Below are 23,833 nucleotides of genomic sequence, written 5' to 3'. Positions count from 1 at the left end.
GGACCCAGGCAGTTATCTGTCCCAGCAGCCTCTCCCCCAACCCATTCCCAGCCCTGCCCTGCCCCCGTGGTATCTTTAGTGTTCCTGGCTGCTAGTGCCGCTGCCACCGCGATTTGGAAGTCTTTTCATGCAGTTAAATTATCTTAGCTTTTTCTCTTCCACTTTATACGTACGCAGAGGAGGAAGGCAGTGATTCTGCTGGTGTCTTATTCACACGGTGAGATTGAAGGTGTTTGTCTCCTGGAAGTGATCAATGGGGGTGAGAAACAGGCGGATAACCTGTAGGGGGCAGCAGAGCCGGAGGCCGGTCTGGAGCCTGCAAAGGGCGGGAAACGGAGCTCCCCTGTGTGCCTCTGAGCAGCTGCAGAAGTGGATTCTGAGAAGCTGCAGAGCCCTGAGAAACAGGAGACCCAAGTGCAGATGCGCTTGGGGCGGTGGACAGGGTGGGGGGAAGGGGGACGTGTTCAGGCATTAATGCGATTGGACCTCAGGAGCCTGGGTCCATTTGAGGGGCAGTGTTTTTGGTTTTGGCATGCATTGGGTCACTGGGGTCACGCTGTGATTTGTATATAGGAAGAAAATCTATGAAGGTCACTTTGACGGAATTGTCTGGAACATCACCCGGAGAAAGGGTTTATGAAATTGACGGTTTATTTAGGTCAGAAGCTTAAACGGACTCCAAGGGATAGTTTCCTGTTGTTGAAAATGAAGTTCTGGAAGGAGGGAGCGTTCCTCTATTGTGAGGAGAGTAGCAGAGGTGTGAGGAAACTTTGTCCATGCCTCATCTCCTATTCCAGCCCCCCTGGAGGACGTCTGTCTCTCCTTCCTGGTCTAGTCGTGCCTGGCTTGGTTTCCGTTCCTCTCCTGCTCTGAGGCAAACAGATCGCCCCATTGGACACTGAGTCTGGAATTCCCTGCATACACTTGTGACCTGATGTAGCACGAAGGAGCAGAGAGAGCCCATTGAGTGAAGGAGAGGTCCGTGACCTTTCTAAAGTTGAGGAAAGAGGCCAGGCACGGTGGCTCACGCCTGTAATCCCAGCACTTTGGGAGGCCAAGGAAGGCGGATCACATGAGGTCAAGGGTTCGAGACCATCCTGACTAACAGGGTGAAACCCTGTGTATACTGAAAATACAAAAACTAGCTGGGTGTGGTGGTAGGCGCCTGTAATCCCAGCTATCCAGGAGCCTGAGGCAGGAGAATCGCTTGAACGTGGGAGGCGGAGGTAGCAGAGAGCCGAGATCACGCCATTGCACTCCAGCCTGGGCGACAAGAGCGAAACTCCATCTCTAAATAAATACGTAAATAAATAAAAATAAGGTTTAGGAAAGTTTGGCGGAAATGCAAGTATCCAAGGATCAGGGCACAGGGAGGGAGGTGGGCTTTAAAGAGGAAGTGAGTTGAATCTGCCTGGCTCTGCAGGTCCCGGTTATCCCGGGCTTCTGCCGTCACTCTGGGCTCAGCGGGCGAGGCGAGGCTCACGGTCCAATCAGGAGCGCTGGGGCGGGGAACGGCCCAATCAGGAACACCGGCGCGGGACCCTCTTGTTTTTCCAGGGAAGTGGACCTCCGCGCGCACGTTCTTTTGCCGCTGTGCCAGCGACCGTTGGAACCCACTTTCCTGCTCTGAGAGGCTCCAGGGCTTCTCCGCCAGAGTTCCTGTCGCTCTGTCACCTGCCCTGTGATTCTCTCTAGTCGCGGGAGCCGTGGGGAAGACAGTTGGAATCCCAGACATGGTGAGTGTGCTGGGCCAGGCGTCCTGAGGCGGCGGCGAAGGGCTGGTTAGAATCGGCCGGAACCGGCTGTGGAAGTACCCGGGCCTACCCGCGGCGACCCCGGGGTCTGTGGGGCTGGGCCGGCAGCGGGGACCCGGGGCGTCCCGTCCCGTCCTTACGCAGCGACTGCGGCCCCGGCCCCAGAGCGGTCTCTGGGCAGCTCCGCGACCCCAGCTGCGCGTCTCCTTAGATTGTGCTGAGCCATAGGGACGGATCATGGGGGGAATCCCGCCTCGGGTGTGGGGTTCTTGCGTCAGAAAAGTGGTGGTCTTTAGGGTCCCCAGTCGTCTTTTCTCCTCTTAAAAGTTTAAAAGGTTTTTTTTCCCCCCCGCTTTTTTTAAAGACGGGGGTTTTACCATGTTGGTCAGGCTGCTCTTGAACTCCCTACCTCAGGTGTTCTGCCCGCCTCGGCCTCCCAGAGTGCTAGGATTACAGGCATGAGCCACCGCGCCCGGCCGGTTTTTTTTTTTTTTTTTTCCTGGAGACGGAGTCTCGCTCTGTCGCCCAGGCTATAGTGCAGTGCACAATCTCGGCTCACTGCAACCTCCGCCTCCTGGGTTCAAGCGATTCGCTTGCTTCGGCCTCCCGAGTAGCTGGGTTTACAGGCGCCCGCCACCACGCCGGCTTTTTTTTTTTTTTTTTTTTTTTAATAGAGATGGGGTTTCACCGTGTTGCCCAGGCTGGTCTCGAACTCCTGACCTCGTGATCGGTTCACCTTGGCCTCCCAAGGTGCTGGGGTTACAGGCGTGAGCCACCCTGCCCGGCCATTTTTCTGGATTTTTTTTTTTTTTTTTTTTTTTTTTTTTTGAGACGGAGTTTCGCTCTTGTTACCCAGGCTGGAGTGCAATGGCGCGATCTCGGCTCACAACCTCCACCTGCAACCTCCGCCTCCTGGGTTCAGGCAATTCTCCTGCCTCAGCCTCCTGAGTAGCTGGAATTACAAGCACACGCCACCATGCCCAGCTAATTTTTTGTATTTTAGTAGAGACGGGGTTTCACCACGTTGACCAGGATGGTCTCGATCTCTTGACCTCGTGATCCACCTGCCTCGGCCTCCCAAAGTGCTGGGATTACAGGCGTGAGCCACCGCACCCGGCCCCATTTTTCTGGGTTTTAAGTATTATTTTTGAGGTCTCTTTTGGCCACCCTTTCTCTTGATATATGTAGGATTTGGTCCTGGATGAAGGATTTGGTTCGTGGCCAATTAAAGGCTGAGGTTAATTGGTGCCGTTTGTAGATACACTTTTCCTTTCCATTTGAGAATGTGGAAGCGGGGCCGGGCGTGGTGGCTCAGGCCTGTAATCCAAGCACTTTGGAGGCCAAGGCGGGCGGATCAGGTAGGGAGTTCAAGACAAGCCTGACCAACATGGTGAAACCCCGTCTTAAAAAAAAAAAAAAGAAAGAAAGAGACTGTGGAAGGGGAAGGGTTGTAGAGAGAGTAGCCTTTGATGCTCTGGGCGAGATAGGGTTTTTTCTTTTGGTTTAGCTTTTGGAAGTTGGCATTAATTGGCCTTAGGGTTCCTGCCCCTAGACCCAGGTGTTTCCTTTTGATCCAGCTTTGGGAATTCAGCACAAATTGGCCTTAGATTTCCTGACTCCAGACCTTGGTGTTTTTCCTTGATTCAGCTTTATGAAGTCAGCACAAATTGGCCTTAAGTTTCTTGCTTCCAGACCCTGTTCTCCTGCCTCAGTTCCCCTGTGGAAACTTTTTGGGGTGATGTGTCTTCAGGAGCCCTCTCCTATCTTTCCCTGGTATTGGGTTTTAGATCTGCCTGGGGCTACCCCAACATGCCCACACTTGTCATGTCTCTAGGAGGGTTTAGAGTATCACCCCTGGGGCCACTTCCCACAAGTTAGCCTGTGGTATGGGGGTGGGGCCTCCAAAGGGAGCCACTGAATTTTCTGGGGTAAGAGATGACTGGTACACTCTTTTTTTTTTTTTTTTTGAGACGGAGTTTCGCCCTTGTTACCCAGACTGGAGTGCAATGGCACGATCTCGGCTCACTGCAACCTCCGCCTCCTGGGTTCGGGCAATTCTCCTGCCTCAGCCTCTTGAGTAACTGGGATTACAGGCACACGCCACCATGCCCAGCTAATTTTTTGTGTTTTTAGTAGAGACGGGGTTTCACCATGTTGACCGGGATGGTCTTGATCTCTTGACCTCGTGACCCACCCACCTCGGCCTCCCAAAGTGCTGGGATTACAGGCTTGAGCCACCACGCCCGGCAATTTTTTGTATTTTTAGTAGAGATGGGGTTTCACCATATTAGCCAGGCTGGTCTTGATCTCCTGACCTGGTGATCCATCTGCCTTGGCCTCTCCCATGTTAGCCAGGCTGGTCTTGATCTCCTGACCTCATGATCCACCTATCTTGGTCTCTCAAAGTGCTGGATTACAGGCGTGAGTCACTGTGCCCAGCCTAGTTAGCCAACTTCTTACCATGCTCACCTATTTTCCCTCCAACTCCAGTTTCTATTACTTTGAAACATGTGGCTGCACAGCCAGTTGGATGGAGTCTTGAAGGAAAAGAGAAACGATTCTGGTCCTCTGAATTCTCTCAGACTAGTGAATGAGAAATACGATTCCACAGGACAATGAAAGCCCACCTCAACAGGGTAAAGCAAATCAAAATGTATGTGGGGTAAAGCAAATCAAAATGTATGTGGGGTACATGGTGTGCTGGGGAACGACACAATACAGTGTTGATGAGAACCCTTCATTGTGAACATGATGGCACTGTGGTTTTGACAACTGCAAGTGTCATATACCTACCAGTCTTATTTATTTATTTGAGATGGAGTCTTGCTCGGTTGTCCAGGCTGGAGTGCAATGGCATGATCTCAGCTCACTGCAACCTCCACCTCCTGGGTTCAAGTGATTCTCCTGCCTCACCTCCCGAGTAGCTGGTACCCACCACTGCGCCCACCACCATGCCCAACTAATTTTGTATTTTAGTAGAGGTGGGGTTTCACCATGTTGGTCAGGCTGTTTTGGAACTCCTGACCTCAAGTGATCCACTTGCCTTGGCCTCCCAGAGTGCTGGGATTACAGGCATGAACCACCACACCCGGCCTATACCCACCAGTCTACACTAAAGAGTTTCATTGCCTTAAAAATCCCTTGTGCTTCATGTAATCATCATCTTCCCTCCCTCTCTTCCATTAACCTGTTAATCCCTGGCATAACCGATGATTTTATTGCATCTAGACTTTTGCCCTGTCCAGAGTATCATGTACTTGGAATCATGTTGTAAGTAGCCATTTCAGCCTGTTTCATGTAAAAATATGCATTTAAGATATCTCTGTGTCTTTGTGGCTTGATAACTGATTTATTGTTTATTTCTTTATTTTACAAAATCTTAAAGAGATGGGGTCTCACTGTGTTGCCTAGTGTGGTCTCAAACTCCCAGCCTGAAGGGGTCCTCCCTCCTCAGCTTCCCAAAGTACTGGGATTACAGGCATAAGCCATCATGCTCTGTCACTCACTTCTATCACTGAATAATTGTCTGTGGTAGGGGTGTGTACCATAGTTTGTTTCATTATTCACCTCTTCAAGGCTCATCTTGAGCCTCGTGTGATACTTCATGTCTGAGTTCCCAGCTACATGGGAGGCTGAGGTGGGAGGACTGCTTGAGGTCAGGAATTGGAGACCAGCATGGTAGATAAAAGTGAGACTCCGTTTATTGAAGAGAAAGAAAAGGCTCATCTGGTTTGACTTTTGTTTTTGGCTTTTTTGGCAGTGTGAGTAAGGCTGCTATAATTGTTTGGGGGCTGACTTGTGGGGATTTGAGTTCACAATTCATTTGGGTCAATACCTAGGACTATTGAATCATGTGGTAAGACCTTGCTTATCTTGCTCATATCTCCCTAGATTGTATTCCATAGTGGCTGTCAAAATTTATGTTCACATAAACAGTGAATTAGAGTTCCTGTGGCTTCACATTTTTTTTTTTTTTTTTTTTTGAGACGGAGTTTCGCTCTCGTTACCCAGGCTGGAGTGGAGTGCAATGGCGCGATCTCGGCTCACCACAACCTCCGCCTCCTGGAGTCAGGCAATTATCCTGCCTCAGCCTCCTGAGTAGCTGGGATTACAGGCACGTGCCACCATGCCTAGCTAATTTTTTTTGTATTTTTAGTAGAGACGGGGTTTCACCATGTTGACCAGGTTGGTCTCGATCTCTTGACCTCGTGATCTACCCGCCTTGGCCTCCCAAAGTGCTGGGATTACAGGCTTGAGCCACTGCGCCCGGCCCATGGCTTCACATTTTTACCAGCATTTGGAGGTGTCAGTGTTTTGGATTTTAGCTACTCCACCATGTGTTTGTTGGTGCATCATTGTTATTTTCTTTCTTTCTTTTTGGTGCCTCATTGTTATTTTCTATTTATTTATGTAAGATGGAGTCTTGCTCTGTTGTCGAGGCTGGAGTGCAGTGGTGCGATCTTGGGACACTGCACCTTCTGCCTCCCATGTTCAAGCAGCTCTCCTTGCCGCAGCCTCCCAAGTAGCTGAGATTACAGGTGCCTGCCACTGTGCCTGGCTAATTTTTTAAAAATTAATTAATTATTATTATTATTATTTTTAAAGATGGGGTTTCACCATATTAGTCAGGCTGGTCTTGAACTCCTGACCTCAGGTGATCCACCTACCTCAGCCTCCCAAAGTGCTAGGATTACAGGCGTGAGCCACTGTGCCCGGCTAATTATTATTATTATTATTATTTTTTTATTTATTTTTTTTTTTTTTGAGATGGAGTTTCGCTCTTGTTACCCAGGCTGGAGTGCAATGGCGCGATCTCGGCTCACCGCAACCTCCGTCTCCTGGGTTCAGGCAATTCTCCTGCCTCAGCCTCCTGAGTAGCTGGGATTATAGGCACGCGCCACCATGCCCAGCTAATTTTTTGTATTTTTAGTAGAGACGGGGTTTCACCATGTTGACCAGGATGGTCTCGATCTCTTGACCTCGTGATCCACCCACCTCGGCCTCCCAAAGTGCTGGGATTACAGGCTTGAGCCACCGCGCCCGGCTAATTATTATTTTTTTTTAAGACGGGGTTTCGGCCGGGCACGGTGGCTCAAGCCTGTAATCCCAGCACTTTGGGAGGCCGAGGCGGGTGGATCACGAGGTCGAGAGATCGAGACCATCCTGGTCAACATGGTGAAACCCCGTCTCTACTAAAAAAAATACAAAAATTAGTTGGGCATGGTGGCGCGTGCCTGTAATCCCAGCTACTCAGGAGGCTGAGGCAGGAGAATTGCCTGAGCCGAGATCGCGCCATTGCACTCCAGCCTGGGTAACAAGAGCGAAACTCCGTCTCAAAAAAAAAAAAAAAAAAAAAAATACGGGGTTTCACCATGTTGGTCAGGCTGGTCTTGAACTCCCGACCTCAGTGATCCGTCCACCTTGGCCTCCAAAGTGCTCAGATTACAGGTGTGAGCCACCACGCCCGGATTTTTGTTTTGTTTTGTTTTATTTTTTTGAGACGGAGTTTCGCTCTTGTTACCCAGGCTGGAGTGCAATGGCGCGATCTCGGCTCACCACAACCTCCGCCTCCTGGGTTCAGGCAATTCTCCTGCCTCAGCCTCCTGAGTAGCTGGGATTACAGGCACGCGCCACCATGCCCAACTAATTTTTTGTATTTTTAGTAGAGACGGGGTTTCACCATGTTGACCAGGTTGGTCTCGATCTCTTGACCTCGTGATCCACCTGCCTCGGCCTCCCAAAGTGCTGGGATTACAGTCTTGAGCCACTGCGCCCGGCCTTTTTTTTTTTAATCCAAAATGTGTTTATTGAGGTGGTTTTCCACTCATCTTGATTCAGAGTGCTTTTAGTGCTGCTTCCTCCTGAAAAACCATCCTTCTGTAAGCCTTGCCTTTCCTCCTGTAGGCTGGCAGAGGACAGTGGAGCAGCCAACACACAAAACTACCGTTTGTGTATGGCTGAAGACCGTGGTGATTTTATAGCATCCTGGGCATTTCACATCCATGAAGTAGGAATTGGGGCTCTGCACCAGGCGTTTCTTCTTGTGTTTCCTCTTCTCTTTTGGAGAGGGATGAAGGAGATCCTTTGCTAGAGGCATGTTTTCGTGGGTAGGTAGTCACCGCTGGAAAGTAGTTGTTGTTTTTTTTTTTTTTTGAGACAGAGTTTCACTCTTGTTACCCAGGCTGGAGTGCAATGGCGCGATCTCGGCTCACCGCAACCTCCGCCTTCTGGGTTCAGGCAATTCTCCTGCCTCAGCCTCCTGAGTAACTGGGATTACAGGCACGCGCCACCATGCCCAGCTAATTTTTTTGAATTTTTAGTAGAGACGGGGTTTCACCATGTTGACCAGGATGGTCTCGATCTCTTGACCTCGTGATCCACCCGCCTCGGCCTCCCAAAGTGCTGGGATTACAGACTTGAGCCACCGTGCCCGGCTTTTTTTTTCTTTTTTTTAAGACTCAGTTGCGCTCCAGTCCTCCAGGCTGGAGTGCAATAATGGTGCAATCTCGGCTCACTGCAGCCTCTGCCTCCCAGGTCCAAACGATTCTCTTGCCTTGGCCTCCTGAGCAGCTGGGATTATAGGCACCTGCCACCACACCTGGCTAATTTTTGTATTTTTAGTAGAGACAGGGTTTCCCTATGTTGGCCAGGCTGGTCTTAAACTCCTGATTTCAGATGATCTCCCAAAGTGCTGGGACTACAGGTGTGAGCCATCACACCTGGCCCATTTTTTGTATTTCTTGTAGAGACAGGGTCTCGCCATGTTGCTCAGGCTAGTCTCAAACTCCTGACTGCAAGTGATCCATCCACCTTGGGCTCCCAAAGTACTGGGATTACAAGGATGAGCCACCATACCTGGCCTCATTGTTATTTTCATTTGTACTTCTCTATTGGCATGCTTGTTTTTTGAATGGTTGGTTGGTTTCTTACTGAGTTTGAGTTCTCTGTATCTTTTGAGTGCTTGTCCTCATGAGATAGGTGTTTTGCATCTGTTTTGGCCAAGTCTGCAACCTGTCCTTTCATTCTGTTAAGAGTATCTTTCCAAAACAAAAGTTTTTTGTTTGTATTTTGAGGCGGAGTATCACTCTGTTGCCTAGGCTGGAATGCAGCAGCATGATCTCAGCTTAAGGCTACCTCCCCCTCCCAGATTCAAGCAACTCCCCTTCCTCAGCCTTGTAATTGCCTTCACCTTCTTTCTTTCTTTCTTTCTTTCTTTCTTTTTTTTTTTTTTTGAGGCGAGTCTCCCTCTGTTGTCAGGGTAGAGTACAGTGGTGTGATCTTGGCTCACTGCAACCTCCACTTCCCAAGTTCAAACTATTCTCCTGCCTCAGCCTCCCGAGTAGCTTGGACTACAGGAGCGTTTCACCACACCTGGCTAATTTTTGTATTTTAGTAGAGATGGGGTTTCACCATGTTCTGGTCTCGAACTCCCGACCTCGTTATCTGTAGGGGGGAGACCCCATAAGTGGGGAGGCAGGAGTCAAAAGCCTCAGCCTGTTTCCATATAAATAATGAAGAAGAAAGTAACTAGAAATATAACCTTAGTAGTTATTAGCTATTCATAGGTGATCTTAGTTATTCATAGGTGATTTAATTCTTTTACTAATGCCTCTCAGGTTGGAAGCCTGAACCTCAGGTGACATTGTGAAATGAATGACCATAAGGCAAGATACTTTAAGCCAGGTGTCCCCAAACTACGGCCCCCTGAGGCCATTTATCCGCGCCCCCCCCCCCCGCACTTCAGGAAGGGGCACCTCTTTCATTGGTGGTCAGTGAGAGGAGCACAGTATGTGGCGGCCCTCCAACGGTCTGAGGGACAGTGAACTGGCCCCCTGTGTAAAAAGTTTGGGGATGCCTGCTTTAAGCCCTCTGTCATGCCCTTGTAAGAGTCGCTGGAGGGTGCCTCGGCTGTGCGGCAGCGCCAGTGCTGGGAAAGGGCCTGCTGCTTAGCCAGGTGGAGAAGGAGTCGTCCAAGATGGCCTGGACATCTCCTTCCCCGCAGGATTTAGGAGAAAACTCCACCTCCTCCAAGCTCTTGTGGTAAGGCCTGATGGCTGTCAGGTATGCTGGGAGACATCCAATGGCTTAATTGTCGCGATGTGATGCTGTGCTTCAGTGGTCATGTTCCATGTCTACGCTCAATGCTCCGATTCTGCACCTGGTTCCTTTTTTCTTAGAAGAGATAATCAGTAAAAGTAATATAAATCTTAATGTCTTTGTTGTTTCTTAACAAGAATGGAAAAGTGCTGATGCATTATGCTCCTTACCTCATCACGGCTACTAGAAATTCCTGAGCCCCTACCTGTATGACACGTGATGTACTTGACCCTATCACTGCCACTCCCTATCTACCCTGCCCCCAGCTTTGTGCTCAATAAAAGTCAGAGTGTCCAGGCACTTGGGGCCACCAAGGGACTCTGTGCTTTGGTTGACAGTGGACCCCCGGGCTCGAACTCTCTTTTCTCTATCTCTGTGTCTTGTGTCTTTTATTTCTACAATTTCTCATTATCACACCAGCAGAGAGGGGCTCACAGAACCCGGTAGGGCTGGACCCTACAGTGATCCACCTGCCTCGGCCTCCTAAAATGCTGGGATTACAGGTGTGAGCCACCGTGCCTAGCCACAAAAAGCTTTATTTTTTATTTTTGAGACAGAGTTTTGGTCTTGTTGCCCAGGCTGGAGTGCAGTGGCACAGTCGTAACTCACTGCAACTACTGCCTCCCAGGTTCAAGTGATTCTCCTGCCTTAGCCTCCCAAGTAGCTGGGATTATAGGTGCCCACTACCACGCCTGGCTATTTTTCATTTTAGTAGAGATGGGGTTTCACCATGTTGATCAGGCTGACCTCAGGTAATCCACCCACCTCGGCCTCCCAAAGTGCTGGGATTATAAGCATGAGCCACTGCACCTGGTCAAAAGTTTGAATTTGAATGAAATCCAGTGTATCAGTTTTTTTCATTCACAAATTGGTTTTTGTGTTTTATGTGAAACCTTATTGCCACATCCAAGGTCATCTTGATTTACACATTATTTTGTTCTAGAGTTTGTGAATTTTGCATTTTTCATTAGCGTATATGTTGCATTATGAATTATTTTCATGAAAGTTGTAACTTCCTAATGCATTTCTTTGCATCTTTGTCTGTGTGTCATCTTTAGGAGAAAACAGTCTTTCACCATAAAGAATGAAAGTAGTTCTAGGCTCAGCACGGTGGCTCATGTCTGTAATCCCAGCACTTTGGAAGGCTGAGGCTGGCGAATTACAAGGTCAGGAGTTCAAGACTAGCCTGGTCAGTATGGTGAAACCGGTCTCTACTAAAAATACAAACATTAGCTGGGCTTGGTGGCGGGTGCCTGTAATCCCAGCTACTCCCGAGGCTGAGGCAAGAGAATTGCTTGAACCTGGGAGACAGAGGTTGCAGTGAGCCGAAGATCATGGAGTTGTACTCCAGCATAGGTGACAGAATGAGACTCCAACTCAAAAAAAAAAAGTAGTTGTGCATTTTTTTTTTGAGACCGAGTTTCGCTCTTGTTACCCAGGCTGGAGTGCAATGGCGCGATCTCGGCTCACCGCAACCTCCGCCTCCTGGGTTCAGGCAATTCTCCTGCCTCAGCCTCCTGAGTAGCTGGGATTACAGGCACGCGCCACCATGCCCAGCTAATTTTTTTTTTGTATTTTTAGTAGAGACGGGGTTTCACCATGTTGACCAGGTTGGTCTCGATCTCTCAACCTCGTGATCCACCCGCCTCGGCCTCCCAAAGTGCTGGGATTACAGGCTTGAGCCACCGCGCCCGGCTGTATTTTTTTTTTCTAGTAAAGACGGGGTTTCACCATGTTGACCAGGATGGTCTCGATCTCTTGACCTTGTGATCCACCCGCCTCGGCCTCCCAAAGTGCTGGGATTACAGGCTTGAGCCACCGCGCCCAGCCTAATTTATAAAATTTTAACGAAATCTTTATTTTTATATATAATTTATAATCTATAAAAAGGAGGATTCCAGCTAGCTATGTTTCCACTCCCTATCAGGTGACTCAATCCCAGAATAACATTGCTTTAAACTACAGTATAATTTGGAGATCTGACAGTTTAAATTTTTGAATTACTTATTTTCACAGACTCTGCAGGTAGAAGTTTTTTTGGTTATGTAATCAGAGATTAATTCACCAATAGTGCCTGGTTAAGCCCAAATTTTGTTTACCCATCATTAGTAATTTTTTATTGTTTTTGTTTTGTAAGGCTACCTACTGTCATATAAATTAGTAATTTGTGTAAATTACATTTAAATTCTATTTCATTGTGCTTGTGGAGGATCTTAGTGTGCTAAAGTCAGTTCAGTTTAATTGCAGCTTTGAAATTTTTTTCACTCTCCAGGGAGACTGGTTTTCTTCTGCATTTTCCAAATACATGGGAAGCAGGATCTCAGATCCTTCACCCTAGCCTACCTCCTTGAGGGCTTTCAGTAAAATTCTAAATTTTTAGTTCCTTTTCTGAATTTCCAAACACCAACTCCCCTTCTTTAATTCATAATATTATCAACTATTTGTTCTTTATTGTACAATATTTTATTTGTCTTTGTCTTTTTCAAGCATATGCAGTATTTTAATGGTTGGGATTACAGGTGTGTGCCACCATGCCCAGCCTCCTCTTTTGATCTTTTCTAGACACAGAAACTTTACTAGAATATCTTTGAATTAAGGTTCCCATTTGGAAACTTTACATAGTGATATGGCAAATGATTCCTGTTCTTCAGATTCTCTCAGACTAGTGCAGAAAGAAAATTTCCGAAGGCCTGGAAAACCCACCTAACAAGATGTAGCAATAACCTGTAATGGAAAATGCACTTGGGGCACATGGGGACACAATGCAGTGTTGGTGAGAAACTAGTTATTGAGTACTTCAGTGAGCAGGATGGGCATGAGATGTCCGATACCATAGGATGACCTGCACAGACACTTGAGTCATTTATCATTGTGTTCCAGTTAGCACTGACCCTCTGTGAGTTTATCCCCTTACAAAGAGTTGTTCACTAGAGCTGGAAAATAAGAAAATTTTGCACATAGGCCAGAAATACTTAGATTTTAGAAAAATAAATCACGCTTTAGTCTTTTTTTTTTTTTTTTTTTTTTTTGAGATGGAGTTTCACTCTTGTTACCCAGGCTGGAGTGCAATGGTGTGATCTCGGCTCACTGCAACCTCCGCCTCCTGGGTTCAAGCAATTCTCCTGCCTCAGCCTCCTAAGTAGCTGGGATTACAGGCATGCGCCACCACACCCAGCTAGTTTTTTTTGTATTTTCAGTAGAGACGGGGTTTCACCATGTTGACCAGGATGGTCTCGATCTTTCGACCTCGTGATCCACCCGCCTCGGCCTCCCAAAGTGCTGGGATTACAGGCTTGAGCCACCGCGCCCGGCCTCACGCTTTAGTCTTATATTCAATTTTTTATGTGTGTGGAGGTCTTATAATTAATTTTCCAACTGCTCACATTTCTTTCACACACTACCTAGGACTATGCCAGCATCTCCACAGTCAGAACAGTTCTCAAGCTTGGGAATGTATAACTGTTGGAGAATGGGTCCCTTGTGAGTTATGGGTGATGTAGGCTGCCAACCTGAACTGCTTCCCTTCTGATTCCTTTGTAGAATCTTGCTGCCATGGAATCGACCTTTCCCTGCCCATGTAAGAATTTTATTCCATGATTTGGGTATTAGAATTTTATTTACTTGGTTAGAATCTGAATGCATTGACTGGTAAGATCTGAAGAAGCAAATAGAATTCTTGAAATAGATGATTTTGCTAAGTCAATAAAAGAATATAAATACTCAGGGACACACCACCCAAGAAAATGAGTAGGCCTTGAGTAGCTCTGGTGTGTCTTCAGGGTCTCTCTTACCTTTGGTACCCAAAGGTAAGCTCTTGTTGCCGAAGCTGGAGTAATTGGCGTGCTCTTGGCTCATTGCAACCTCCGCCTCCCTGGTTCAAGCAATTCTGCCTCAGCCTCTTGAGTAGCTGGGATTACAGGCATGTGTACCACACCTAGCTAATTTTTGTATTTTTAGTAGAGACGGGGTTTCACCATGTTGGCCAGGCTGGTCTTAAAACTCCTGACCTTGAGCGGTGGCTCAAGCCTGTAATCCCAGCACTTTGGGAGGCCAAGGCCGGTGGATCACGAGGTCAAGAGATTGAGGCCATCCTGGTCAACATGGTGAAACCCCGTCTCTACTAAAAAATACAAAAAATTGCCGGGTGAGGTGGCTCAAGCCTGTAATCCCAGCACTTTGGGAGGCTGAGGCAGGTGGATCATGAGGTCAGGAGATCGAGACCATCCTGGTCAACACGGTGAAACCCCGTCTCTACTAAAAATACAAAAAATTAGCTGGGCATGGTGGTGCATGCCTGTAATCCCAGCTACTCAGGAGGCTGAGGCAGGAGAATTGCCGGAACCCAGGAGGCGGAGGTTGCGGTGAGCCGAGATCGCGCCATTGCACTCCAGCCTGGGTAACAAGAGCGAAATCCCGTCTAAAAAAAAAAACAAAAAAACTCCTGACCTTAAGTGATCTGCCTGCCTTGGCCTCCCAAAGTGCTGAGATTATAGCCATGAGCCACCGTGCCTGGCCGCATAATGATCATTTTAAATCCTTCATGAGACTTCTTGGGACTTCAAAAATTAATTTTAGTATAAATTAGATTTTGAGTCTTTTTTATTATTTTTTTTGAGATGGATTCTTGCTCTATAGCCCATGCTGGAGTGCAGTGGCATGATCTCGGCTCACTGCAACCTCTCCCTCCTGGGTTCAAGTGGTTCTCCTGTCTCAGCCTCCTGAGTAGCTGGGACTACAGGTGCATGCCACCACTCCTGGCTCATTTTTAAATTTTTAGTAGTAACCATGTTGGCCAGGATGGTCTTGATCTCCTTACCTTGTGATCCATCTACGTTGGCCTCCCAAAGTGTGGGGATTACAGGTGTGAGCCACCGTGTCTGGTCCCCTTCTTTCTTCCCTCAGTGTCATGTTCTCACTCATTATCCTCGCTGGAGTGCAGTGGTGAGATTATAGTTCACTACAGCCTTCAACTCCTGGGCCCAAATGATAACTCTTCCAAGTCTCCTGAGTAACTGGGACTACAGGCATATGTCACCATGGCCCAGCTAGAAATTAGTTTTAATAAACTATGTCAGCTTTTTAAAAATTACATTTGTCCAGGTATGGTGACTCATTCCTATAACCCCAGCACTTTGGGATTTACCCTGCACCTATTTGAGCACAAATCCTGTAAGTGGGGGTAACCCCCTTACGGAGTAATAAGAATCATGGAAGTTAGGAATGGTAATTTATTACATGTGTAGATGATAATGTTTTGTGTGTATTAGATCAAATAATATAAATATTGTAATTGCTAGATTTACATAAATTGATAGGTTTAGGATTGTGAAAGAAGGATTAGATGCTGAAATTATGATTATTTTAGTTGGGCATGATGGCACATGCCTGTGATCCCAGCTACTTGGGAGACTGAGGCATGAGAATCATTTAAACCTGGGATGTGGAGGTTGTGTGAGCCAAGATCACTCTACTGCACTCCAGCCTGGGCGACAGAGCCAGACTCTCAAAAAAAAAAAAAAGAAAAAAAATAATTATGATTGTTCAATTTGCTGCGAGCAATTGACGAATAGGCCAAGATATTTCAGAGTTGTGTTTCGTTAAGGCCCCCTTATCTCCTACCAAGGTAGCTTGTGTTGTAATCTTTGGTAGTATATTTAAGTCTATTGATGGGTAGACTTGAAATAAAATGGAGATTGTGCTAGTTTTTGTCATGTAAGGAGAATTACACCTGATGTTAGTGAGACCCCTTGTGTTACTTCAAAAGTAAAAGAGGGATAGTCCTAATTTTGCCACCAGTGCTGTGATAATTATAAGGGATGCTATTTGGTTCAGGGCTTTTGTGATTGTTCATTGTATGGAGTATGTCATACTGTTGATGATAGCTACTAGGATTAGAGATGCAATTGCTTATGTAAGGAAATACTTTGTGGTGGCTTCTGTGGAGCAGGCACTTTTTCAGTTAGAAAGCGGGTAATGGCTAGCATATTTCTTTCTTTTTTTTTTTTTTTTTTTTTTTTTTTTGAGACGGAGTTTCGCTCTTGTTTCCCAGGCTGGAGTGCAATGGCGCGATCTCGGCTCACCGTAACCTCCGCCTCCTGGGTTCAGGCAATTCTCCTGCCTCAGCCTCCTGAGTAGCTGGGATTACAGGCACGTGCCACCATGCCCAGCTAATTTTTGTATTTTTAGTAGAGATGGGGTTTCACTGTGTTGACCAGGACGGTCTCGATCTCTTGACCTCGTGATCCAGCCGCCTCAGCCTCCCAAAGTGCTGGGATTACAGGCTTGAGCCACTGCGTCTGGCTCTATTTCTAACCTCATTCAGATTAGGAGCCAGTGTGAATCCATTATTATAATCAGAGTCTCTGAAAATAATATAAAGAGAATTGTGAGGAGATGTATGGGATGAATTCATATGGGAAGGACATAAACCAACATTTATTTTCAAGGTATGGCCGGGTAGCTTATTTAGCTAACACTACTATAGGATATAGTGTACTAGGTACCATGGAGAATGTGGAATTCTCAGGAGTGGATTGTTCCTACAGTTCTGGTAATAAGGGTTTAAATCTCTGATTTACTCTATTAAAGTAACCATTTTATCATACACATTTTTTATGTTTGTGGTGGGATACTAGATATTAACATGGGCATTGAGATATGTCATATGCACAGGGCTCATGTCTGGGGTAAATTGTTTTTTTCATGGAAGACGCATAAGTTGGGCATTTGGTTGGTGGGGACCTGCGCGGGTTCAACATGTGTATCGAGAAGTGTTATTTCTGTCTGGGGCCTATCTACCCTGGCCATGGCAGGATGTTCGTCCACAACAATTGCAAGGTGTTCAGATTTTGTAAATCTAAATGTCATAAAAACTTTAAAAGAAATGCAATCCTCGCAAGCTTAGGTGGAACAGAACATTCCGGAAAGCAGCTAGTAAAAAGCTTACAGTGCACAATTAATTTGAATTTGAACCTATCACATGCCAGTGAGAGTTGTGGAATAAAACTATTGATGCAATGAAGAGAGTTGAAGAGATCAAACAGAAATGCCAAGCTAAATTTATAATGAACAGATTGAAGAAAAATAAAGAGCTACAGAAAGTTCAGGATATCAAAGAAGTCAAGCAAAACATCCATCTTTTTTTTTTTTTTTTTTTTTTTTTGAGACGGAGTTTTGCTCTTGTTACCCAGGCTGGAGTGCAATGGCGCGATCTCGGCTCACCGCAACCTCCGCCTCCTGGGTTCAGGCAATTCTCCTGCCTCAGCCTCCTGAGTAGCTGGGATTACAGGCACGCGCCACCATGCCCAGCTAATTTTTTGTATTTTTAGTAGAGACGGGGTTTCACCATGTTGACCAGGATGGTCTTGATCTCTTGACCTCGTGATCCACCCGCCTCGGCCTCCCAAAGTGCTAGGATTACAGGCTTGAGCCACCGCGCCCGGCCAAAACATCCATCTTATCTGAGCCCCTTTTTTTTTTTTTTTTTTTTTTTTTTTTTTGAGATGGAGTTTCGCCCTTGTTACCCAGGCTGGAGTGCAATGGCGCGATCTCGGCTCACCGCAACCTCCGCCTCCTGGGCTCAGGCAATTCTCCTGCCTCAGCCTCCTGAGTAGCTGGGATTACAGGCACGTGCCACCATGCCCAGCTAATTTTTTGCACTTTTAGTAGAGACGGGGTTTCACCATGTTGACCAGGATGGTCTCGATCTCTCGACCTCGTGATCCACCCGCCTCGGCCTCCCAAAGTGCTGGGATTACAGGCTTGAGCCACCGCGCCCGGCATCTGAGCCCCTTTTGCAGGCAAAGGAAAGCAGCTGGAAGAAAAAATGGTACAGCAGTTACAACAGGATGTGGACATGGAAGATGCTTATTAAAAATCTGTGTAACCATTTCTTTTTTTTTTTTTTTTTTTTTTTTTTTTTTTTTTTTTTTTTGAGACGGAGTTTCGCTCTTGTTACCCAGGCTGGAGTGCAATGGCGCGATCTCGGCTCACCGCAACCTCCGCCTCCTGGGCTCAGGCAATTCTCCTGCCTCAGCCTCCTGAGTAGCTGGGATTACAGGCATGCGCCACCACGCCCAGCTAGTTTTTTGTATTTTTAGTAGAGACGGGGTTTCACCATGTTGACCAGGATGGTCTCGATCTCTTGACCTCGTGATCCACCCGCCTCGGCCTCCCAAAGTGCTGGGATTACAGGCTTGAGCCACCGCGCCCGGCCTTTTTTTTTTTTTTGAGACGGAGTTTCACTCTTGTTACCCAGGCTGGAGTGCAAAGGCGCGATCTCGGCTCACCGCAACCTCCGCCTCCTGGGTTCAGGCAATTCTCCTGCCTCAGCCTCCTGAGTAGCTGGGATTACAGGGAAGCGCCACCATGCCCAGCTACTTTTTTGTATTTTTAGTAGAGATGGGGTTTCACCATGTTGAACAGGATGGTCTCGATCTTTTGACCTCGTGATCCACCTGCCTCGGCCTCCCAAAGTGCTGGGATTACAGGCTTGAGCCACTGCGCCCGGCCCATTTCTTTATGTATACTTGAAAATGCCCTTTAGAGACTTAGAACTGCTAAATCAGTTTATTTTTTATATAAGTTCACTTAAATGAAAAGTGATTAAAATGTATCTTTCCTACACTGCTATCTACAAAACATCAGATATTACGGATATTAGATTGCATCTTAGTGCTAAGCCTTCACTTAATAGATGTACTTACGTAAATCATGAGAATTCTACTTATAACTATAGAGGTGAATTGTGGACATAAAATGGTTATGCCATTTGGATAATGGCACTATGCAGCATTTCTGTGATAACTAATGGCAAAAATTCATGGTCAGCGATGTATAAAATAAAATATATTTTGCAGTAATATATTCCCTGAAAGTTATAGAAGGAACTAACAATTTGTATGACAGTGCCAAATATTATTTTAATTTTAGTATTTCTGTTTTGGTTTATTTGCATCTTATAAGAGCATAATGGCATTGTTTGATGAAGCCTTATTATACTGGATTGTTTTGACCTGGTTTAACCGTTCTGATAGGTAGTTGTGTCTATTGGTGATGAGAACTGAATAATCTTTGCCTGGAATGGCACTACACTCTAGAATTTCCAGGTTGGTGAATACTCAGTTCTAACTTGTGATTCTTGGTAGAACAAACTTTATTTTTCTAGCCTAGCAATGTTCTAGAAGCAGAGGAATCCCATTGCCTTTTAAAATTTATTATGTGGTTTTATTTTAAAAAGCTGTTTTTGGAAAGTAGAATTTATGGGTACAACATCTGTTCATTATTTGCATATAGAATAAAACCTGTTTAAAAGTGAAAAAAGAAAAAAGAAGCATAAGTTGATCATACCAAAATCATGGGTATGATACCTGAATTCATAAGAATAAAATTCTTTTTTTTCTTTTTTTTGAGACGGAGTTTCGCTCTTGTTACCCAGGCTGGAGTGCAATGGCATGATCTCGGCTCACTGCCACCTCCGCCTCCTGGGTTCAGGCAATTCTCCTGCCTCAGCCTCCTGAGTAGCTGGGATTACAGGCACGTGCCACCATGCCCAACTAATTTTTTGTATTTTTAGTAGAGACGGGGTTTCACCGTGTTGACCAGGATGGTCTCGATCTCCTGACCTCGTGATCCACCCGCCTCGGCCTCCCAAAGTGCTGGGATTACAGGCTTGAGCCACCGTGCCCGGCAAGAATAAAATTCTTTTTTTTTTTTTTGAGACGGAGTTTCGGTCTTGTTGCCCAGGCTGGAGTGCAATGGCGCGATCTCGGCTCACCGCAACCTCCGCCTCCTGGGGTCAGGCAATTCTCCTGCCTCAGCCTCCTGAGTAGCTGGGATTACAGGCATGCACCACCATGCCCAGATAATTTTTTGTATTTTTAGTAGAGACGGGGTTTCACCATGTTGACCAGGATGGTCTCGATCGCTTGACCTCGTGATCCACCCGCCTCAGCCTCCCAAAGTGCTGGGATTACAGGCTTGAGCCACCGCGCCCGGCCCAAGAATAAAATTCTTAATAGGAGTGTTTTAGTAACAAAATTGTATATATTTCTAGTGTGAGGATATCATGTAATGGCTCCAAGTAAAAGTAGTTAGGGCATTTATTGTAACAATATTAGTGTATTTCACAATGAAAAATAGGGATAGTAGACATTGAAGACCAAGGCTAGTTGTGATTTGCCTTCTGTTATGTCAAATGGGGCTCTTTTAGTTTCTGTTAGCATTGAAATGAATCTTGCTGTGGCCAGGGTTTGTGATGATAAAATTAATTTTCCAGATTCTTGTGTGATAAGAGTTGATAAAGTGAATGACCTACTTATCAAGAAAACTGATATGAGAGTAATAGCCAAGACAACTTTTTTTTTTTTTTTTTTTTTTTGAGACGGAGTCTTACACTGTTACCTGGGCTGGAGTGCAGTGGTGCCATCTCAGGTCACTACAATCTCTGCCTCCCAGGTTCAAGCGATTCTCCTGCCTCTGCCTCCTGAGTAGCTGGGATTACAGGCGTGTGCCATCATTTATGGCTAATTTTGTGTATTTTTAGTAGAGATGGGGTTTTACTAAGTTGGCTAAGTTGGTCTTGAACTCCTGACCTTGTGATCCACCCACCTCCCAAAGTGCTGGGATTATAGGTGTGAGCCAGTGTGCCTGGCCTAAGGCAACTTCTTATGGAATTGTTTGGGCTACTGCTTATATGAGAGTGTGCCAATGAGTGTGTATTTTGAATTGGATGTTCATCCTGATCATAAAATGGAGTAGATGGCTAAACTTGATGTGACTAGAATAAACAATACTCCTGTATTTATAGTAGGAAATGGAATTTAGGGGGAGGGTTTCATATGCAAGGGTTATGGCGAGGTAGGTGTAATGGTATAAAGGAGGATGGATGGCATTAGCTCTGTTGTAGTGGTTCTTTTTTTTTTTAATTTTTTTGTTTCTGCTTGAGAATTTTTTTTTTTTTTTTTTTTTGAGACGGAGTTTCGCTCTTGTTGCCTAGGCTGGAGTACAATGGCATGATCTCGGCTCACTGCAATCTTCGCCTCCCGGGTTCAAGCAATTCTTCTGCCTTAGCCTCCCGAGCAGCTGGGATTACAGGCATGTGCCACCACGCCCAGCTCATTTTGTATTTTTAGTAGAGACAGGGGTTCTCCATGTTGGTCAGGGTGGTCTTGAACTCCCAACCTCAGGTTATCTGCCCGCCTCAGCCTCCCAAAGTGCTGGGATTACAAGCATGAGCCACTGTGCCCTGCCTATAGTGGTTCTTTGTTTTTTTGTTTTTTTTTTAAAGATGGGATTTCACCATGTTGGCCAGGCTGGTCTTGAACTCCTGACCTCAGGTGATCCACCCACCTCGGCCTCCCAAAGTGCTAGGATTACAGGCGTGAGCCACGCCCGGCCAGTGGTTCTTTAATGAGTAGCTTGATAGCTTTGGTAAAGGGCTGGAATAATCCATGAGTCTGTGATATTAGGTCCCTTACAGAGTTGTATGTAACCTATTCATTCAAGAAATGTTAAGAATGCTATAGTGGGCCAGGCGCGGTGGCTCACGCCTGTAATCCAAGCACTTTGGAGGCCAAGGTGGGCAGATCATCTGAGGTTGAGAGTTCAAGGCCAGCCTGACCAACATGGTGAAACCTCGTCTTTAAAAAAATAAAATAAAGGCTGGGCGTGGTGGCTCAAGCCTGTAATCCCAGCACTTTGGGAGGCTGAGGCGGGTGGATCACGAGGTCAAGAGATCGAGACCATCCTGGTCAACATGCTGAAACCCCGTCTCTACTAAAAATACAAAAAATTAGCTGGGCATGGTGGCACGTGCCTGTAATCCCAGCTACTCAGGAGGCTGAGGCAGGAGAATTGCCTGAACCCAGGAAGCAGAGGTTGCGGTGAGCCGAGATCATGCCATTGCACTCCAGCCTGGGTAACAAGAGCGAAACTCCTCCTCAAAAAAAAAATAAATAAATAAAATAAAATAAAATAAAATAAAAAAATAAAGAATGCTATAGTGAGAATGGTGGAAATAAGTAGGAGAAGGTTAACTATAAACTTATTGTTAAGAAGAAGGATTAGTTTACCTTGACTAATGTGTCCTCAGTCAAAATCATTTTGAGATTATATTGTGCTCTGAGATCTCCTTAACTAAAATTTTTAGTTCATTGGATAAAATGTTAATACCTGTTAAGTTAGCTTAATTTTTGGATTATATGGACTAAAAATTTAAGTTCCATAGAGTCTTCTCATCTTATTTAAGTATTTTTGCCTCTTCACAGATAGGTCAATTGCACTGATTAAAAGGGACAGCTAAACCTCATGTGACCAGTCTTGCAAGTCCCTGTTTTGAGAACAAACTATTACGCTATCCTTGCACAGTTAAGATACTGGTGTGTCACTGGGCAGGCAGTGCCAGTTATTAGTGATGTTTTTGGTAAACAGGCAGGATTTGGTTTTGCTGAGTTCCTTTTACTTTTTAAAATCTTTCCTTAGTGCTTGCCTGTGTTGGGTTAACAGTTTGGAGAAAATAATAAGTCGATAGGTTTGATTAGTTATATTGAGTTGTTAACTGTCAGTGGAGCATCCAAATATGATGGTAGCTATGGAGTTTTATACATGTTTTATAGTAGATTGTAGAACTTCTCTTGTATTGAAGGGGTGTTGAGGTTTGTCACATGTTTTTTTCTGTATGTATATGGATAGTGGTTTTTGATGTTGATTCTATAACTGGTGTATTGCATAAATTGATTTTTTAGAAATATAAGCAATGTTCCTTCCACGAATTAAATCCCTCTTTATCACGGAGTACAGATATTGTCATACATTGGTGGATTCTCTTTGCAAGTATATTGCTGAGGCTTTGTGTGTTAATACTTAAAGAGATATTGATGCATAGTATTATAGTCTAGCATTATAATATGCATATATACACATGTACGCATGTATATGACATATATAGTATATAATCTACTTATAGATAACTGGTAAATATTATATATAACTTGTATGTTGTATATAACTGTTGTTTTTTTTTTTTGAGATGGAGTTTCACTCTTGTTACCCAGGCTGGAGTGCAATGGCGCGATCTCGGCTCACCGCAACCTCCGCCTCCTGGGTTCAGGCAATTCTCCTGCCTCAGCCTCCTGAGTAGCTCGGGTTACAGGCATGTGCCACCATGCCCAGCTACTTTTTTTTTGTATTTTTAGTAGAGACGGGGTTTCACCATATTGACCAGGATGGTCTCGATCTCTCGACCTCGTGATCCACCCGCCTCGGCCTCCCAAAGTGCTGGGATTACAGGCTTGAGCCACCGCGCCCGGCTATAACTGTTATATATAAATGACATTATAGTAAACAGCTTAATGTAATATGCCATTATAGTATAATAAATTTATATAGTTTTAGTCTCCAGTATATAGTGGGTTTCTTCTTTTTTTTTTTTTTTTTTAAGAGTCTCTCTGTTGCCAGGTGGAAGTGCAGTGACACAATCTCATCTCACTGCAACCTCCACCTCCCAGGTTCAAGTGAGTCTCCTGCCTCAGCCTCCCAAGTAGCTGGGACAACGGATGCATGCCACCACACCCAGCTAATTTTAGTTTGTTTTTTTGAGATGGAGTCTCACTCTTGTTGCCCAGGTTGGAGTGCAATGGCGCGATCTTGGCTCACCACAACCTCTGCCTCCTGGGTTCAAGTGATTCTCCTGCCTCAGCCTCCCAAGTAGCTGGGATTACAGGCATGCGCCACCACATACAGCAAATTTTGTATTTTTAGTCGAGACAGGATTTCACCATGTTGGTCAGGCTGGTATCAAACTCCCAACTTCAGGTGATCTGCCCACCTCAGCCTCCCAAGGTGCTGGGATTACAGGCGTGAGCCACTGTGCCCAACCCAATTTTTGTTTTTTTGTTTTTTTTGAGGCAGAGTTTTGCGCTTGTTTCCCAGGCTGGAGTACAATGGTGCTATCTCTGCTCACCGCAACCTCCGCCTCCTGGGTT

At 45.9% G+C, this 23,833-nt stretch overlaps 2 protein-coding genes and 1 pseudogene across 2 annotated transcripts in view; 2 read left to right on the top strand and 1 right to left on the bottom strand.

Annotated features, from left to right (window-relative positions):
- Positions 1–1,541: 1,541 nt before the first annotated feature.
- The window catches only part of LOC141581029 (uncharacterized), a 31,043-nt gene continuing 8,751 nt past the window's right edge, over positions 1,542–23,833 (top strand). Inside the window, exon 1 of the mRNA XM_074384579.1 lies at positions 1,542–1,736. Within this exon, the coding sequence (XP_074240680.1) occupies positions 1,734–1,736 (3 nt within the window). The 5' untranslated portion in view covers positions 1,542–1,733. The remainder of the gene's footprint in view (positions 1,737–23,833) is intronic.
- LOC120362769 (small ribosomal subunit protein eS27-like) lies at positions 7,534–7,863 on the bottom strand. The gene has a single exon (XM_039466548.2). It carries the CDS (start codon positions 7,849–7,851, stop codon positions 7,600–7,602), a length of 252 nt encoding a protein of 83 aa, XP_039322482.1. The 5' UTR covers positions 7,852–7,863; the 3' UTR covers positions 7,534–7,599.
- Positions 16,180–17,739, top strand: LOC141581181 (putative ribosome biogenesis protein RLP24; annotated as a pseudogene).

Source organism: Saimiri boliviensis, chromosome 14 (assembly GCF_048565385.1).
Source record: "Saimiri boliviensis isolate mSaiBol1 chromosome 14, mSaiBol1.pri, whole genome shotgun sequence".
Taxonomy (NCBI): domain Eukaryota; kingdom Metazoa; phylum Chordata; class Mammalia; order Primates; family Cebidae; genus Saimiri; species Saimiri boliviensis.
Note: the sequence above shows the minus strand (reverse complement) of the source record. Positions and strands in the feature narration are given on the sequence as shown.

What these genes read in the sequence shown, in the direction of transcription:
- LOC120362769 (XM_039466548.2), bottom strand. Translation starts at nt 7,851, where the DNA reads ATGCCTCTAGCAAAGGATCTCCTTCATCCCTCTCCAAAAGAGAAGAGG.